This window comes from Perca fluviatilis, chromosome 8 (genome assembly GCF_010015445.1).
Source record: "Perca fluviatilis chromosome 8, GENO_Pfluv_1.0, whole genome shotgun sequence".
In the NCBI taxonomy this organism is placed as follows: Eukaryota; Metazoa; Chordata; class Actinopteri; order Perciformes; family Percidae; genus Perca; species Perca fluviatilis.
The window spans coordinates 29,856,372-29,876,338 of record NC_053119.1 but is presented as its reverse complement, the minus strand read 5'-3'; the positions used below and the strand labels follow the sequence as shown (position 1 = coordinate 29,876,338).

General features: G+C 39.1%; 1 protein-coding gene across 19 annotated transcripts in view; it reads left to right on the top strand.

The window, feature by feature from the left end:
• Window positions 1-19,967, top strand: part of ppfibp2b (PPFIA binding protein 2b) — a 131,316-nt gene that overhangs the window by 99,791 nt on the left and 11,558 nt on the right. For 10 of the 19 annotated variants that reach the window (XM_039809419.1, XM_039809418.1, XM_039809431.1 and 7 more), the window contains 19 exons: window positions 1,639-1,767; window positions 3,653-3,764; window positions 3,916-3,948; window positions 6,790-6,851; window positions 6,999-7,074; window positions 7,203-7,285; window positions 7,437-7,504; window positions 7,588-7,653; window positions 8,532-8,592; window positions 8,883-8,930; window positions 11,194-11,356; window positions 12,860-12,892; window positions 13,903-13,935; window positions 15,220-15,355; window positions 16,086-16,205; window positions 16,985-17,135; window positions 17,595-17,706; window positions 17,795-17,883; window positions 19,094-19,216. In XM_039809419.1, the coding sequence (XP_039665353.1) occupies window positions 1,639-1,767; window positions 3,653-3,764; window positions 3,916-3,948; window positions 6,790-6,851; window positions 6,999-7,074; window positions 7,203-7,285; window positions 7,437-7,504; window positions 7,588-7,653; window positions 8,532-8,592; window positions 8,883-8,930; window positions 11,194-11,356; window positions 12,860-12,892; window positions 13,903-13,935; window positions 15,220-15,355; window positions 16,086-16,205; window positions 16,985-17,135; window positions 17,595-17,706; window positions 17,795-17,883; window positions 19,094-19,216 (1,698 nt within the window). The remainder of the gene's footprint in view (window positions 1-1,638; window positions 1,768-3,652; window positions 3,765-3,915; window positions 3,949-6,789; window positions 6,852-6,998; window positions 7,075-7,202; window positions 7,286-7,436; window positions 7,505-7,587; window positions 7,654-8,531; window positions 8,593-8,882; window positions 8,931-11,193; window positions 11,357-12,859; window positions 12,893-13,902; window positions 13,936-15,219; window positions 15,356-16,085; window positions 16,206-16,984; window positions 17,136-17,594; window positions 17,707-17,794; window positions 17,884-19,093; window positions 19,217-19,967) is intronic. The other 9 variants (XM_039809430.1, XM_039809432.1, XM_039809423.1 and 6 more) reach the window with 8 other exon arrangements.

Sequence of the window (19,967 nt, the reverse complement as noted above, 5' to 3'; positions counted from 1 at the left end):
ATCAACTTGTCAGTGCTCTATGTTGGGCAAACAGTTTGACACTGTTTCTAAATTGGCATTGCTGCATTGTAATTTCTTGTTACTTATCAGATGACATACAGTATACACTTATACCGATAGATCTGCAGTGAGCTAATATTGGCCCATTTTTGGACTTGCTCTACATTAAACAAACGAGATATGCTGTGTTAATTATTGCGCTTTAGAGGCACTCCGAGGCGGATTCTGTTGCCTTTTGACAGAGTCAAGCCAGCTGCTCTTGGTTTACGGTCTTTATGCTAAGCTAAGCTAACTGGCTGCTGGCAGTGGCTTCATATTTACCTTACAGACTTGAGAGTGGTAATCTTCTCATCAAACTCAGCAAGAAAACAAAAAAAGCTTTTCGAAAATTTTAACCATTCCTGTAAGTGTTCCATTTTGTATGGTTACTTTTTCTTCTCTTTTTTTTGTGAATTCTCATGTGTTTTGTGAAGCACTGTAACCTTGTTTAGATAAGTACTATACAAATAAAGTTATTATTATTATTATTATTATTATTATTATTATTATTATTATTATTATTATTATTATTATTATATTTAAATATCCAGGTTACAGACAGCTTTCTGTAGCAATCGTAATTCTAAAATGTAATGAATACTAGAAACCTGGTCTCCATATTCAGGATAGGGGATTAGTGAAACCTTTCAAGTTAGATTCCTCCTGGAAAAAGGCAATTTCTTGGCCACATTTACGTATAACTAACTGGGTTTCTAAACTGCTGTTTATGTTTATGCATGTGAATGCCAAAGACAGAAAGGAAATGTATCATTGTGAATGCAGAGCAGCTGTATAGAGGGAGAGAACACATGTAGCAATACAACCTCTTATTTAAAAATAATTCTGTGAAAGACTGATCTGAGGATTAGAAGATTTAACTGGCAGTAATTAATTTTTGGCTAACAACCAGCTTGCATTGGCCTGCAGCTGGCACACGAGTATGTGTCACATTTTCACAGTGGAGAGTAATAAGTTAGCTAATTTGAAAAACATCTAGTGAGGAAATTAGGCACTACTTTGATTTTGGATGATACAAATTAGCTTGCTTTTCCACATACATATTCTTTATCTACATCACCTTTTTATTACCCACTTTATTGAAGTTAATAAATATTCAAACTAAATATTCAAACCGTACCAATGTTTCTTTCTTTTTTTTCAGCTGCACCATCAGCAGCAGCTTCATTTTATACACATTTTCCCATAAGTCTGCCTGATATACAGTATTGGGTATTTTTGGAAAATCTGAAGTCTGTTCTAAAAGTTAGAATAATGGTTAATGAGTTTGAACTAAATTTGGTTGCACATCATGGCTTCATAACGATGGACCAATAAGAGGTTAATATATTTTGATAGAAAAACATCTGTCTCCTAACACATTGTTTGTTATTGCAAACTGCCTTTGCTTTCTCTGTGCTTACAGTGCTTCCTTCCTCCTCTCGCTCCTTCACTTTCTGTATCTGCATCCTCTGTTCTTCTCTACTAACCCCTCTCTGTGGCTTGCTCTCTTCACTTTTTCCGCTCTTCTTCTCTTTCTCCTTATTTCTAAATCCCCCCTCCCCCATCATTACCCTCTTCCTGTGTCTCTGTTTTCTCTAGCTCTCTATCTCTTACTCTCTCCATGTGTGTTACCAGTCGCTCATGACCCAGCTGTCCAGCCTCAAGCTGACTGTGGAGCACACACAGCTGGAGAAGCAGCACTGGGAGGAGCGCTGGCGCAGCACACAGGTGCCTTCTCTTCTTCCTATTCTGCCTCTTGTCTTCTTGCTCGTCACTTCTGTGTTTGTTCCTTTACTCTAATTAGTACTATAGAGTCATTTTGTTAAATCTCTGCCTCCCTCTGTATTCCTTCTTTTCAACCTCTTCCCCACAATGCTCTCCTTTGTCCCGTATGCTTCTCAAATTCCTCTTCTTCCTTATTTTGCACGTGCATCTTTTCTTCATCCTCCTGATCCTCCTTGTTTTGCTGTTGTTGGTCTTGTGATGTGTGGCTGACCTTCCCTTACAAAGCACAAATATTCATGTAGGGAGGAACGGGAGTTAGAGAGATGAGAAAAAATATAGATAGTAAAACATTCAGATTTTGACAAGGTATATGTGCTTATGTGAAGAAGCAGAAAAAGGTCCTCCATCCTCCTTCAGAAAGGAAGAGAGACATTCAAATTAATTTCAAATTTATGAGAGTTTGAATGTATAATGTAAATCCAAATGATTGTGATGTGTATGCATCGGTTGTGTGTGATTATGCATATTACAGATAATTATCTCCCTCTATTAAAGTTGCACCAGGCAATTTCTCAGTGTTAAGACCCCAGCAGGCAGTAAGATGTACCCATTGACAGATAGTGTTGAAGTGGATGGACTTAATCATAATTTGTGTAGGCTCTGTAGACATTGTGTGCCCTTCAACATGCAAAACTGATGGAAAAAACATCATTATTTAGGAACATACAGGAAACAAACTAATAGCCATACCATAACTCTACAGTCTCTTTGAAATACCCTGTGCCTCTTCCCACTTCACAACTCTATCTTGCTTCTATTGTAGGCTTCTTTGGCTTATAGGCTTTTATTGTGAGGCAGCTGGAGGAGGTGTTGTTTGCATTTATAGCATACCACCATTGTAAATATGCAAGCTTGTGCACACACCTGTTTTCTGACACCTGTTGTCTCCAGCTGTCGTTCTTTAGCAGCTTTGTCCCTATTATGTGTTACCCTTTTATCTTCAACTCAGATTAGGTTGACGAAAAACACACCAAGTCTTCTGTTTTCCCTAACTAGGTGCAAGCAAAATCACAAGCTCAGAAATGTGGCACACATTGCTAAATTTCGCAGTTGTTGTTTGCAGTGTTAACCAGAAGTGAAAGTGCTAAAATCATCGAGAAAATTATTTTCATGCCTTTATTTGAAGAATGACATTAAACAAAAAAAACCTGGCCGTGCACGAACTGGGGACGTTGCTGTTCACGATTGACACTTTAGCCCCTGGGCCATCAGGGCACCCTGATACAGATGAACATTTTTATTTTTGCATTTTCTATTGTACAGTCAATAATGAAGAGGACTACAGCAAACAAGGGGAGAGAGAATTGGGTCAGAATCGAAGAAGGGTCTTTGCGGCACCAAAACCATAAACACATTCTTAATTCATAAGTCATGTGAGCTTTAGTGGAAGTGATGAGAAGTGAAAAATCTAAGACATTGGTGCAAGTGTGACCAAGCCATTAGCTGTTAGTCATAAGGCAGTTCAGTCAGTCATCTGAGAGTCATCAAAACCCCATTAATAGAGATGTTGGACAGCATGGTGCATTTTAGAAATGGCGGTTCTGGTGACACACACAGACCCCTCTTTCTAATAATCTGACTTTTTGTGGCCTGTATATAAATTGCTCTCTTCAGAGGAGTGTCCCTTGTCCAGATGGTGACTCTTACATGGATGCCATTAATCATCAACCTGTAAATCACATACAGCATTTGAATTCTGCCAGTAGACCTGATAAAATATTTTTGTTTTTAGAGGACAAGTCCAGTTGCCTTAGACTTAAATTCCTTACAACTTAAGTTGACCTGGAAGACTGACACAGTTCACAAACATGTACTCTTTCCTTCACAGGCAGAAATATCAGAGCTGCAGCAGCTCCTGGCCTCCAAAGACACTGAGATCGAATGCCTGCAGACCCAGCTGCTGGCCAGAGGCGGCACAACCAATGACAACACAGAGAGAGGTACTCACAGCTGACCAATCACTTCAGATCCACATCTGTCAGTGTGGATATGTGCGTGAAAGTCACTTACTGTAACATCTAATCAACATGTCCTTCTCTCCTCTGCTGTGCACTTGACTTGTTTTTATCTCTCTGCTGACCCCTGCTGTAGAGGAGCTGTATATCAAGCAGCTGATTAACAAATGTAAGGCATGGTGTGCTGTTGTTATGGGTCAAATTTTCAACCAACATGCTCTGCCTATGTAGCCACTTGACAACTTGATTTCTCGGTTTTTGTCATGATATGTAGCTTCGTAAGAAATATTTAGTCAGAATAGTGTTGTAAAGTGATGCAATGATTTTGGCTCATATCTCAACAAAACCAAAACATAAAAACAGAAAGTGGCGCCTTTAAACTTTTAAGCTTAGTAATCTCCTAATGTGGTGGTGGAGTGTTTTGATTGAGATTAGACCACAGCCGAGCTTCAGTTTGTGTTGGTCGTTGTAAACATTCTGACTTTATCAAACCAAAGTGCAGTAAAGCCCCTGACACACCAACCCAACGGCTGACCGTCGGCAGTCGGACTGATCAGTCAGCTCCCCAAGGTCCAAAAAGTGCCTTGGAACACACCAAAGCGACGCCGTCTTGAGAGTATTTCCGGGTTGGCACTCCACCAATCAGATTGCCCTCCGACCCAGCAAGTCAGGCCGGCCAAAATGAAGGCCGACAGCTCCTCCGACGGACGACGGCACGGAACACACCGAACAGACTCGAGTCACTGACCTTGCCAGACTGTCCGATGGCCGATTATCGGGTTGGTGTGTCAGGGCCATAAGACTACATCCTTTCAAACCATCTGGCTGGCATGATACCATGGCCACTTGCCAACAAAATGGCATATTTTGAATCAAATTAGAAGAGTTTTAAATTCCTTCTGAAAGTTCTGAAATCTCTCTCAGCTCTGCATGCTGCTACATGATATTGAAACTCCACCTGAGATAACATTACATAGCACGCTCTCTCTCTCTCTCTCTTTCTTTCTTTCTTTCTTTCTTTCTTTCTTTCTTTCTCTCTTTCTCTCTTTCTCTCGCTCTCTCTCTCTCACGCAGGCTGCCATCCTCTGCCACAGACACACATACATAAGCCCTATTGTTGCTGCCTTTACCTACAATTTAATACTGGCAAGTTAACAAACTGCAAACAAACACCTGCTTAATAGGTGTCAGATTATGCTGTCTCACTGGCCATGGTATCAGTATGTATAAACCTGAATGTACAGTTCCGTCTAACATGTCAGATGTTAGCTTGAGTTTCTTTTGGTTTGCCTAAGCCATATTCTTTGAAGGGGTAATCCAGCAATGTATTATTTAGCAATTCATCACTTCCATAAGAACTTGTGGGACTCACCAGAGACTAGAGATGCACTGATTTTCACGTGATCAGCCATGACCGGCGACCGGCCAGTCAGTCTGACATATGCCGATTTTATGCCAGTCAAATGCTGTAAATAAGTAACATTGTAAAGGCTACCATACACAATGCATAGGAGTTATATATAGGCTAGCAAATAATAACAATAAACCCACTATTAATTACATTGTCTTAATGCAGTATAACTACTGTAGCATGTAAATAATGCACATAAAATACAAACGTGAACAAGGGCGTTCAACAATCGCAATTATATTTAATCAACAGCCACGCGCAACCTAGCTAGCAGGTGAAGAACACAAACGACGAAATCAACAGCTAACAATGAACTGACAACATAAATTATACAACGTACACACGCAATCTCCACTGGTTAGGTATACTCCGGACAGCGAGTCTCTTTTTCCTTTCTCTACATTTTCCGCCGGGTGGCACACATGCCCGCTCGTGGTGTGAAGCGAGTATCTGCGCTATTCTCCGACATGCACTCTAACAATCACAGAAGTTTAGTTTGCTAAATATATATATAAAAAAAAAAAAATTTGTTGGGTATTGGATGTGAAAAGAAGGAAATGGTTGTTCCATAACATTGCACTTTAGATATGTATGAATTTTCCACACCAGGAGTAATTTATATAGTTCTATTTTATAGCGATCGATTATCTGTTCAAAAAAATGTCTATGTTCTATGCAAAATGTAAAATGTTCTATTAAAGAAAAGATGGAAAATACATATTTGTGTGTGCGCTAAAGTGGTTAGAAAAATTTTAATCGGAATCGGCTAAAATCAGTATTGGCAGATCAAACTCAATGAAAAATCAGAAATCGGAATCAGCCTAGAAAATTGTAATAGGTGCATCTCTACCAGAGACAGAAGAAAAAATTGATGCAGCAGAAACCAAGATATCCTGACTTTTAGTCATGGGTCAAGCTCCAAAAACACTGGTTAACCGCAATGCAACCAATAGCATCTTTTTTCGTTAGACCCTCCTTGCCTGACAAATGCTGTACCAGCTGTAGGTTTGTTTCTGTTCTAAATTTGTAGCCCAAGCTGAGATAACCCTGATGGCATCGCTATGTAATATTTAGGGTTATTCTCGCAGACTTGACAAAGCTCCTCCAAAGCCAAAGAAAATATTATACAACTGTATTCACAGGCTGAGTAGTATTAGTAAACTGACCTTTATTTGTAAGATTGGTGGAATTCCCCTTTACGATAAGTTTTTGTATGTGAAGTATTATAAGTAAGTAAGTAAGTATAAGTAAGTGATGTATTGAATGACAACCCAGATTTGTGTATGCGTTTGTGTGTTTGTATTGTGTTGCTTTCGGAATCCAGAAGAGAACTCTGTTTTATGTTGGTATTGGCATAGTCACCAGTTACCAACACCAGTTATATCACTATGAAAAGCTGCAGTGTGTGTCACAGGTGATGGTGTATGGGCAGTCGCGCTGTCAGTGTGTATTTGTTTGGCTTGTTTATTCGCATTAGCATGGCTGTCATGTCTGTCGCCAACATTGCATCAGGCACCCATCAGAGGGCCCTAAATTAACAAGACGTGAGGTTACCGTGAGTCCAACATAACATTTCAATACCTTGTTTTTCTTTGTTAGACCATGAATACCAGAGGCTGAAGGTGGGGATGGAGTCTTTGTTAGCTTCAAATGATGAAAAGGTAAATGAAACCTATTTTTTTTACACTACTGCTGTGTTGAAAGTTTCTTTAATGTTCAGTTTGAGAGTTGTTTTGATGAAGATAAAGTGTCCCATTATTGTACTTGATTTAAAAAAAGCCAAAACATTTGTGTCTTGCTGATAACAGGATCGGCGTATAGAGGAGCTGACAATTCTGCTTGGCCAGTACAGAAAGATGAGGGAAGCAATGGCACTCACACAGGGTAAGAATTACTTCCTTCTCTCTCCTCAAATACGCGTTTTGGATGAAAGTACAACATAGGAAACACTCTCTCTCCGTCATAATATTTTTAATTGTGTTGTGTGTAATATTTCTGTGTTCAACAACCAGGGAGTAGTGAAGAGGAACTGAGTGGCAGTTTAAGACTCAAAGCTATCACGCACAAAGCACAAACTGATATTGTCAGGTCAGAGGTAAGATGATGAAGTATATACTTTTTTACAACCTCTAACAATTGAATGCGATTTTAAGCAATACTGGGAATTGCCTCCCCAAAAATGGACTATTTGCCTAAAGATAAGTTAAGAAAAACTGAAAAAACTAATTGTTTTTGTCTCTGGATAGATGTCATCAAGAGGGTCTTCTCCACTTATGCTACTTGCATCTCCTTACCAGAGAGAATTGGACTCTAGGTATAAACACTCAAAATACAATTGCACACACACATCTCACAACTTACTATTAATCTGACCCCTTTGTGTGCCGTTTGTTGTAGTATCCACAACTCTATGGACACATCACTGGTGTCCACTGGGGATACAAGCTTCTTTAATGGATCATGGTAAGTAGAAGCTTTTTTGTGTTTGTATGACTTCTGTTTAACATGGCAGAGTTTTACATTGTCCAAAAATGAAATGTCGCTTTCACTCAACTTAAAGTGTAGGCAGACATCATATGTGTGCTAATTCAATTCAGTTTAATTGTATTTATAGTATCAAATCATAACAAGAGTTATCTCAGATAACTTTACAGATAGAGTAGGTCTAGACCACACTTTATAATTTACAAAGACCCAACAATTCCAGTAATTCCCCCAAGAGCAATGGCAGTGGCGAGGAAAAACTTCCTTTTAGGGAGAAACCTTGGGTGGTGAGGACAACTTCCTTTTACGGAGAAACCTCAGATAGACCCAGGCTCTTGGTAGGCGGTGTCTGATGATGCAAGTTGGGGGTGTGATGAACAGTGGCATTCATAGTCACAATAAAGATAATGGAACTATGACTAGAACTAGTAGTTATAGTAGTTCATGGTGTAACAGGGCACTGCAGGGCGTTACAGGGTGTACCAGGACATAGCAGGGCGTTACAGGGTGTACCAGGACATAGCAGGGCACTGCAGAGCGTAGCAGGGTGTAGCAGGGCACTGCAGGACGTTACAGGACGTAGCAGGACATAGCAGGGCGTAGGAGGGCAATGCAGAGCATAGCAGGGTGTAGCATGGCATAGCAGGTTGCGGAGCAGGACCACAGCGACAGCTGCAACCATGATTTAGGTGCCACCCTAATCCAAGGAAAACTGTTGGGTGACAAAAAACATAAGGGCTCCGGGGAATAAGCTCTCCAGAGCTAGGTTAGTAACAAGCATTTCTGGGACATGGAGTTTGGGCTAATGGAGTTTATATGGTGGCATTCATTCATCATTTCATTTCAACTTTTTTCAGGCATCAGCACAGGTTGTTGTCCAGCAGTCTTGAAGAGTTGCAGAGTGGATCCTTACAAAAGGTCTGTTAGAGCATATAAAATGTCTTTAATATTGCTTTAATTTAACTGATGAATGTGATTGAATCCAACCTGCTACATCTGCTGCTGCCTCTTAAATATCTGATCAACATGCACACTAACTTTGTTCTTTCTAAATAACAATAAACATTCATCTTACTTTAATCTGATTGTGTGATTGCTAACCTGCTAACTTGTTTGTTTGTTTGTTTGTTTGTTTGTTTGTTTGTGTATGTGTGTCTGTCTGTGTGCGTGTTTTTTTTCTTTCTCTCCTTTATCTGTGTTGGCTATAGGCTGTAGAGATCCAGCCAATTGAAACTGAATCAGACTCAAGGGCAGAGGTACTGATCTGCTGCATGACTTCACAAAGCCTAACCTTTACCTAACCCTTAGAAATACATACACTGTGCAGTTTAAACATTACTGTTCATAATATAGCAAGGATAGGGTCCATATGATTTTATTTCAGTCTTCAGTGAATTCAAAATAAGATATTTTTACTGTAAATCCTTGATGTAAATTTACAGCTAAAATCTCACAGTATCTTACTGTTTTAATGTTATACAGGATCATACTGTGAATAGCAATGCATTCTGGCCAAAAATAATAATATTACAGCACTATCTTTGAATGTTACAGATTACAGGTATTTACTGTTAATCCCAATGCATCTTGGGAAAATAAAGATACACTGCAGCCAGTATATTACTGTGAATTCAGATAATACAGTAAGACACTGTATGTCTATTTACAGTAAAATACATTTAAAAACCGTATGCTTACTTTAAATAAACAGTAGTTTACTGGCGAAGCTGCTGCCAGTATATTACTGTAAATTTACGGTAAAAAGTTTTACAGTGTAGTAAAAAAAAAAACATTTCTAGATAAAACCTTGTCAAACTTCAAAGACTTTAGTGAATAAAAGATTAGTTGGATCCATCACAGTTATACAAGTACAAAAATGTGTCAAGGTATTCATGCACATGGGATGCAAGGATGTTCTCAGAAACGTTTCTACATATTTACATCATAACCGCATAGGGTGCTTGCTTTTCTTTCTTTATTCACCCATTATTTTGAAGTATCAAATTGTTCACCTGGGGCTGTATTACAGATACTTCCTATCTTAATTCTTAAGTTAAGATAGGAAGAGTCTAAGATCGGATTTTTTCCCAATTTGGTATTACAGAGGCAAATCTTAACTAACTTTACGAATCCTATCTTATCTCAGTTTAGAAAATCCTAAATACCCAATCCAACTACGGTCACCAACTTTTATGTCTGTTACCTACAGTAGCAACTGATGCTATACTTTCTCATCTTGCCGAGCTAAACAACTTTTAACCGTTTTTTTTTCTCATGGAAACATACATTGAAACTACGGATGCTAATTTTTATGTTTTTTTTCTGTCCGATAGCTAAACCTTAATTAACAGGTAACAAAGTCCCAGTTCATCCTGCGTCTGTGGATAACTGCGGACATGTACAATGTTGCCGTTAGAACTGCTTGCACGTCCACACAATTGGTACAAGTCTGCAGCTATCTGTGACACGGACCGTAGCCCATGTCCGAGCATGTCTCCACCACATCCGCCTGCGAGGATGTCAGCCCTGGCATGTTTGTAGGACAGCCGATTTAACCCGCCAGTCCTCATTGATACAGTGGAATTTGTCACAGTGCTCTCTGTTGTGAGCGCCGTTTAGCAGATGGTCTTATTTGGTTTTATTTGGTTTTATTTATGGCTTAAGTTGTTTGTATTCTACAGTCGCTATGGAAATTATGTACTGGATTCACAACAAACAAATGTGTGCTACACAGAGGCTTAGTGCCTATGCGGCATTTTATTAAGTACCTCCAGATATAAAGTAGATCACCTTTCTGAATTTTCTTCTATCACTTTTTGAAATTGATGTTGCCAGTGAAAAGCAAAAAAAATCACCCTCTGAGTGCCTATTCATGCAGCACACACATGATGATACTGTGATACACACACACACACACACACACACACACACACACACACACACACACACACACACACACACAAAGGGCCAAGACCCACCTGAAGTGGCTGTCAGTAGTGCTCAGCATCATGGCTGCCTCCCAGATGTTTCTCTCTGCTGGCCTTTCTCCTCTTATTCCTTTAGAGCCCCGGTGACTTTGATGCCTGGTCAGATTCTGGCATCATCAGACATTTACCCTCCATAGGACACACTGTTATGCAACAGAGCAAATGAGCAAATCAAATCATGATCCTGCTGTTATCTTATGAAAGATATTTAGATGGGACTGACCTGCCTGTATATACAGTAGATGTAGAGGAAATGCGATATACATAGAACTTATATCTAAAATCACTGCGTTTCAATGTATTATATAAATTGCCACAGAGTATCAGAAGCAGATAACTAACAAATGCAAAGAAAAATGTGTCGACTTCATCAAAGTTATCTGCTAAGAAGAACTTTGTACATTTGAATTCAAAGCAAGAATCAGTGAATTCTGAGGCTTCTGTTCTTTCAACAGATATTCTAATTTATTTGAAATGTGGTGCTAGACTAGACTAAGATATAACGCACTGTTTTGTTGTTTATATTCTCCAGAATTCTCACATGGAGCTGAGCAAGTACCAGACTTTGCCGGGGAAACTAAAAAGTAAAAAGAGCGAGCCAATGGCCGAGCTTAATGGCCACAGACAGAGAGATGGAGAGAGTTCTCCTGTCCAGCTCTCTCCTGTCTACAGCCGCGACCAGGACTACACTCTCAGTGAGTTTCTCTTAATCAACAGGGGACATAAAAATCCCTTTTAATTATTTTGCCTGTCACACTTTGGAAAGATAATTTTCAGTATTTTCTACCTTTTGAAAGAAAACCGTTTTAATGAAAGGTGTTGACAGTGAAGTCTGTAGATTCCGCAGAGCAAGTATGACATTGGGCGTCATGCAAGAACCATTAGAAAAAACAAATTTGTTGTTAAGTGCGTACGAGTTATTTAAGAAAATTTGTTGCATTCGCTAATTTTCCCTTATGCAGAATTTCTTTTTGTACAATCATTTTCACGAGTGGTCCAGACCGGTTGTATAAGTCACAAATAAGGAATTATAAGTCCTTGGTCAGAATCATTTTGGACTTTAAATATGATCCCAAAATATATTTAGATAAATATACAACAAAAAACAGCGACTTATACATTTCAGTAGTTGCCAGATTTTGAAAATCCCAGTTACTGTGCTACACCACAAGACATAATTTGTCCCTGACTGTCGTCATGTGAGAGGTCACTATGGGGCAGATTGCAGCCATTTTTCACGTGCAAATGTGATGCATTCTTCATGTGGTGCATGTATCAAACAAAAGAGCAAGTGGAACAAAAGCCACAAGGAATGATGTGGTTGAGAAAAGAAACATACATTATTCATAGTGACATAGTTAACTAAACAAACTAAAAACCAATTCTTTGAAAGAATTACAGAAAACAAAAACTTATTAACAACCTTATACTGTAAAGCAATTGTGGGACGTTGATTATGCTAATGATCAGGGCCACACGAAATCTGCGGACGCAGAATTCTGCAGAATTTTCTCAGATTTTCCACAAATTTACCACAGATAAAATAAAAATAAAAATGAAAATAAAACTCAGAATGTTAACACATCTCCACTCCAAGCAGAAAAATTGTCTGCTAATGTAGCAGATTTCCTTCTGGATCACTGCTGAAAACTATAAAACAATTGCAGATTAAGTTTAGGTCTGCTAATGACCACATCTTCCAAACTGTCACCTTCTAGTATTCATCAAGATGAAACAAGTAATTTCTAAACACTTTGTACAGTTAAGAGAGTTTGGTGTATCTGAGTTGGAACACTCTAGCAGACCTCACAGAAAAGGAGACGTTCGAGATAAAGACTTGCACATGGCCCATTGTTTCTGAAAGGTTGCTGGTTTTCAAATGTAATTTTTCACTGCTGTTAGCACCACAAATGAACTTCATTTCACCTCAGTTGTATATATACCTAAATTCTCTGGCAGATAAATTAAAACCACCAAAATAAAATACCACAGGGGTTAAGTGGGAAAATGTTCTTGAACAGACCTTAGCAAAAAACCTAATTCAATAAACTGTAACCATTGAATAACTCTTCAACTCAAGTAAACGTCAACTAACTTTGCTCCAACTGCTTCCTTCTCTGTGCCCTTTCTCCCTATCTCCTCCTCCTGTCTGTTTTGCTGTCGGATTGCTCTTTTCTCTGTTTGTTTTATGGCTGCAGTTCGCTGCAGGAGTGCCAGTGCACCGGCTTTAGGTACTGTATGCTCACACAGAAATTCAAATGTCAGCAATGGAAATACACTTTTGGTAAAAACTAAGTCATTTGGCTAATGTTGTTGTTGTGACTCTGAAACCATACAAACAAGCTTTTATGACAAATAAAATCCAGTCAATTCTCATAAACAAAACAAGATTGACAACCATACCTCAGAGGTGAGCATAGGCATGGTGAGCTAGGATTATTTAGACTCCTTCATGACTCAGAGAGCTGACAAAGACTGGCTCTCTCGCATCAGCATTCACTGAAACACACAAATACGCACGCACACACACACACACACACACACACACACACACACACACACACACACACACACACACACACACTTAAAGCTAATAGGCATATAAGCACACAACCATGTATCAGCCTACACAAAGCCAGAGCTTGAAGCAGGAGTGAGAGGGCGAGGAGTGCAAGCTTTAGGATGTGTGCAGTTCTATATAAGATACAGTATGTGAGGAAAAAATAAAAACACAAAAAAAGGAAAAGAATGTGTGCCGTTCAACTAGCTTAGACATCCAAAGTAAACAAAGAAAAATGAAACCTGACATCCCCCCTTTGCTCTCACTGCCTCACACAACAAACAAACACACAGGATGTCTTAAGCAGGATGTCACTGAGAAAGAGCAAGTCAAGCAAGTGCAAAGTAAACAGGCAACATGTAATGAGGTGGTAACAGAATTGCGTGAGTTTGTTTCAGCACTACCTTGGTTAAACTCCTCAAGGAGGGAGTTCTCTTTTCAGCCTTTGGTCAGGCTTTTGATAGGGATGTTTCAGGTTAAGAATCAAGAAAGAAAATGGGTGTGGGATGACCTCATTCCTCTTTAGATCATCCTGTCAGCCCAGGTGACCTCTCATGTATGGCTTGGACACTGATGTACATGTATATATTTATTTTGGAGAAAAAGAGGGTGTGTCTAATCCTTGCTTCTGCTTTATTTCTTCCTGCTTTCGTCTCATTTCACTAATCTCCTCTGCCTCAGGATCCCCTGGAAAACATGACCTCTATAATGTTGGTGGGTATTGCATCTCAAGCCAATCCACCTTCTGTTACCATCATGTTAAAATCAGTGATCTTGACATGAGATTAGTGAATAATATACCCTGGGTCAACCTTTTTGCAGTGCAAGTGTATAGCATATAAGATAAATCATATTGGCTTCATGGAAAACACTAAGTAAACTCGTGGATGCATTATTGTATTAAGTGTGTGTGTAAAAAGAAAGAAAAAAAACAAACAATAATACTTAAACACTAATTAATTGGGACAGTCTTATGTCACTTTTTTTCTAGTGTCACTTTTTGTTTTAGTTGTTTGTTCTGTCAGGTGCAGAAGAATTGCATCCCATGGTACCTACGGTACTGTAGAAAAAAAGAGTGCTGTCACGTTTTCAGAATTTTGGTAACAACTTGGTACCGAAGTACCGGGTCTCGTGACATCCCTAGTTCCTGGACCGTCTCCTTTTAAGGTCGATGGAAAGGGGCCCCCAAAGGGTGCCTATATCAGGACTACTAATATCTTTACATAACTCCCACTGTGATACATCAACCAATGTGTCCCTGAGCAAGACACTTAGTTGTTCCAGAGGCGTGCAACCTCTGATATATACATAGCAACTATAAGTCGCTTTGGATAAAAGCGTCAGCTAAAATGAAATGTAATGTAATGTAACTTAAATTTGACATTTGTTTAGCATGAGATAAATGCCTCTTGGAGATGCAGAGTGCCTCAAAGTCTCCCGAACTGCTCCTGAGTTTTTTCATAACAATTTATGGCACTACGAAGCCGGAACAGGTTAAACAAACATTATTGGTAGCAATTTTTATGTACAACTACTGATCTGATAAGGCAACTATTAAAGCTGCATCACTTGATTTAGATGTAAACATGCTAACATTATAGTAAACTGTTTCCAATTTCTATATCCATTAGATATGGAGCAACATTTGCATGTTGCATGAGCTATTCTCTAAGTGTGTCTGTCTTCTGTTTGGTGCATGGCAGGTAGTGTACTGTGTTTATCAGAGCTCTCTTACCAGAAATCCAAAATGAATAAAAAGATCCCTAAAGCTGAAGGAAACTGTCAAGTTGTTTTGTATCCACTATTGTTAATATCAACAATATTGATGTGCTGTTTTAAAGTACTAGTGCTTTCCAGGAAGTTGTAAACAAGCTACCAATGTAAGAAACAGGACAAATGTGTGCTTTACCTACTTAACCTATTTAATTTTGGATCTCAGATTTCTACTTTGCTGAATCGGAGTGTCAATTCTTCTATGCTTGTGTTTTTGTCTGGCAGGGCATCCAGAGAAGCTAGAGGAGTGTGTTCTGTCAGACCAGTCCCCCCTGTCATCTGGAGTGGACTCTGGACAGCAGTCCCCTGTCTCACCAGAGAACAGGAAGAGTCAAAGAGGCATTAAGAAACTCTGGGGGAAGTAAGTGTTGAAGAAATATATGTGCACATATATAGGAGGGGCCATCAGGGAAAATATTCACAATTACCACACACATACAAGTGAAAATGCTTTCACACACACTACTGAAAGGCTTTCATATACACTACTGAAAAATTATACGCTCACATACTATACTGAGACCTCACACACATGCTCTCATACACTATTGAAACACTCATATACACTACTGAAATGCTAGGATTTCACTTTCAATAGTGGATATGAGAGCATTTCAGTAGTGTGTGAGAACATTTCAATAGTGTATATGAGAGTGTTTCAGTAGAGTGTTTCAGTAGTGTGTATGAAAGTGTTTCAGTACTGTGTATGAGAACGTTTCCGTATTGTGTGTGAGAGGATTTCACTTGAACATGAAGGCGTTTCACTTGAACAGGAAGGCGTATATGAGAGTGTTTCAGTAGTTTTTCAGAGCATTTTACTTGTATGTGTGTGAGGTTTCAGTATAGTATGTGAGAGTATCATTTTTCAGTAGTGTATATAAAAGCCTTTTAGTAGTGCGTGTGAGAGCATTTTACTTGTATGCGTATGAGGTGATTGTGAATAATGTCCCTGATGGCCCCTCATATAAAATACAGTAGTTACACATAACAGTATCCTTTTCTGTTTTGCCTAACACCGCTACATTATCTCAGTCTCTTTCCCTTTTTCTATTTTTCCTTCACACACTTATCAGTGTTTCCATTGTACCCAGGATCCGTCGCAGCCAGTCAGGCAGTCCTGCCCAGGTTCACTACCCTGAGCTGGGAGAGTTCAAGAGGGGAGGTTTCAGAGCTACAGCTGGACCAAGATTGGCCTGTTCAGGAACCACACGGTATAAAAACACAATTATACTTACTCATACTGTTTTTTTTTCATACATATGTGTAAAATATATTGTGTGCAAGAGGGAGAAACACTGTATTGAAGATAGTTGTCTGCTTCAGATCTCTGTTCAGCTCGTATTTGAGCAGCAACATAGCCTGCATAACCATTAACATTCACACCACAGGCTTTCCCTAATATCTTTGTAAATCACAATGAGATAGTAATGTAGTAATTGCAGCCTCTACTGTTTCCTGGTTTGGGATGTTTGGCATAATGGTACATTCATGTGCTGTTACATTTGTACTACCTTCCTACTTGGACATAGCCTTTTGAGTGCAAAAGCAAAGTTTACTTTCACAATGTCCACTTTCACTGTCTTCCATGTTTGCTCTGGTTATATTTTAAATGCAGGAAAACTGCAGGTATTCAAGGTGCACTTTCAACTGTATTAAAACCAATTCCCCATCTCACTGGAGTTTCACATCTCAGCACAGTGATTTTCATATTTTACTAGCATGAATTATAAGCTGTAGCTATCTGGATGGTAGGAATAATGGAATGAAAAAATCTACTACACATTTGTTAAATGGCCAGCAATAATTTGTTGTATATCAGCTGAAATATACAAAGACTCCATTGTGGTCATCTTTGTTATATATCACACACCTTTAAAATTAGCTGGAGCCCAACACTTTGAAACTGTATGTGGTTCTAGGTCCATTAGTCTCATTTCAAACTTGTTTCTCTGTTCAATGTTGATATTTTGTATTTTTTTCTCCATGTCAGAGACCTGAAGATGCCTTTTTGTAAGTGGAGCATGGAGCAGGTGTGTGACTGGCTTGAGGAAATTGGACTTGGTCAGTACAGCATTCTCGCTTGCCAATGGGTCACCAGCGGTGAGACTCTACTGTCGGCCACCCAGCAAGACCTAGAGAAGGTACATGCACACATGTGCTCACGCACGCACGCACGCACGCACGCACGCACACACGCACACACTCACATCATCTACTCTATATATTATAAAATGGTGCATCTGAGACATCTGTCTGGCTCAGTTGGTTTACCTGACAAAAAAAACCTTCCATTGAGCCTGTCAAATATTTTTCAGTTCTACCTGTCTAATCATTGCAGCTGTCTGTCTGTCTATTTGGCATTTAGCAATGCCTGTCTCTGCTTTTCAACCTGGTTGTTAGTTTCGCCTTCAACACATCACATTGTCCACCTAAGACCCCCAAGCCTCTCTGTTTCTCTCATCAGGATCATTTTAATTAGATAATTAACTCTAATGGTGGTATATTCTTTCTTTCTCGGGTGAATATGTAAGGTTATCGGTTAGATTTAAGATTTAGGTGTGACAAGATGAAACAAGATATTTTTCTCACTGTGTCTCCAGGAGCTGGCGATGAAGAATCCGCTCCACAGGAAGAAGCTCCTATTAGCCATCAAGACGTTCAGCAGCAAGCAGTCTGAGAAGTCTGCAGAGCTGGATTACATCTGGGTCACTCGTACGCACTGAAAACCACACACACTCACTGACAGAACTTCTTTCTGATATTCCCTTACATTAAAAATGTGATATTTTATTTTCCAAAGGTTGGCTTGATGACATTGGACTTCCTCAATACAAAGACCAATTTAATGAAGGAAGAGTGGATGGGCAGATGCTGAAATACCTCACTGTGGTGAGTTGGTAACTAATAATTATTAGGGTTGGGTACCAATTTCGATGCCTCATTTCGGTGGCACATAAATGCCTGCACTGCACTCTGGTGCTCCAAAACGGATGTTACAGGCAACAGAAGCATCACTGCATGTGACGCTTGTTATAAGTTATTGTTATTACATTTTAAATAAATCAATTAAATTCGACCATATGGCCTTTGCAATAAACCTTCTTTAATGTCGTTTTGTGCTCTCTCTTTTTTTGAAGTATCTGTTCAGGCACCATTTTAAAAGTATCGTTTTAGCACTGGTATTGGAAAAACCCTAAACAATATCCAACCCTAATGATCATGGTGATCATGATCATGATGATTGGTCAAATATATTTGGTTGAATAACAGCTGATCGGTACACAGCTTTAAAGTTAAACCAGAGTTCAGGGAATTCTAGATAAGAAATCAGGTTGCCCCTTCCGTCTGTTCCATTCTTATGGAGTGATATCTCAGAATCCCTTGGAGTGAATTTCTTCAAATTTGGCCCAAACATCCATTTAGACTCAAGCATGAACTGATTAGATTTTGAAATTCAAAGGGCAAGGTCACTGTAACCTCACAAAAGAATTTTTGGCCATAACTGAAGAATTCCTACGCAGATTATTAGGGCTGCACGATATGAGGAAAATATCTGATTGCAATTATTTTGGCTGATATTGCAATTGCGATACGATTCACAATATTGGAGGGAATGACCATTTTTCTTTTTTTAGATCTTTTGTGCTGCCAGGTTGAAAATGTGTGTGAAGCGTCCACGTTTTTGCTAATAAAAATACACGTAATACCTTTTTATTAAATTGCTTTAAACTCTTCACTACATATATTATATATGAGTCTGGACAGGAATTAATGTAAACTTCTACTTGACTGGTTGGCGGAAGCATACAACCGCAAGGCAGTGCAGCTTTGTTGTCCTTGTTTTTAGCCGTGTGTCTCTTTCTGTGTGTACTTTGAGAGCAACAAAAATCCAGAGTCAAACGTATGTATGTGTCTACACTTACTTGGCTATTAAAGCTGATGATAATTTTTTGGGGATAATACATGAATTTGAAGTACTTGTTTTCACTTGCTCGGGATTAAAATTGACATACCAAAAAAGTTGAATGCAGAGACTAGATGCTCACTTTCTCTTTCCCTTGTCATAATCACACTCCTCTCTGTCTTCTTTCCATCTCAGAATGACCTGTTATTTCTTAAAGTGAGCAGCCAGCTGCATCACCTCAGCATCAAGTGCGCCATTCATGTTCTTCATGTCAACAAGTTTAACTCCAACTGCCTCAAACGCAGGCCCGGCAATGAGGTAAGTAGATGTGGTGTGTTTGTGTGACCATGTTGTTTAAAAGAAGAGCTGAAGTGTATGCTAGTTTTGGCTTGCTAAGCAGTCTTCAGTTTCTATGCACCACGTATCTGAGCAAATTAGAAAACTAGAGGTCTGCTCCAAGTTTTTTAAATGTCTTTTATTAAATGACGTTTTGGACTATTAATTAATATATTGCACCGTAATGTTTATTCTCCCATATTCTCATTGTTTTATTCAATTTTAGCTCTTTTCTTACCCATGTATTTTTTTACTTTTTAAAAAAGAAGACAGTATTGTGTCTATGCCAATCTACTCAGACAGTCTTGTGAGTGAATGTCTCAGCTTTTGTTTACTCTGTTGCTTCCTGTAACCTGGCCAGAAAACTCATTCTGGTCAGGGAGAATCCTACAGCTTCTTGTGAGCTTCTGTCTCCACTGCGCAGTGAATAAAACTCACTTAATTGGACACGAGAGAACTTTTTCTTCCACAGAAACTCTGTCTTAATGCCGTACGGCACTTTTACTATACAAATAAACTTCACTAAATTCAAATAATAAAAACATTTCAAAACTTTTCTGAAACGCATTTGGATAGTTTGATATGGTTAAAATGTGTGATTTAAAGTATAATAAAAACCTGCACTCATTTGTGTAACTACAGCACTGTGCGTGTGTGTGTGTGTGTGTGTGTGTGTGTGTGTGTGTGTGTGTGTGTGTGTGTGTGTGTGTGTGTGTGTGTGTGTGTGTGTGTG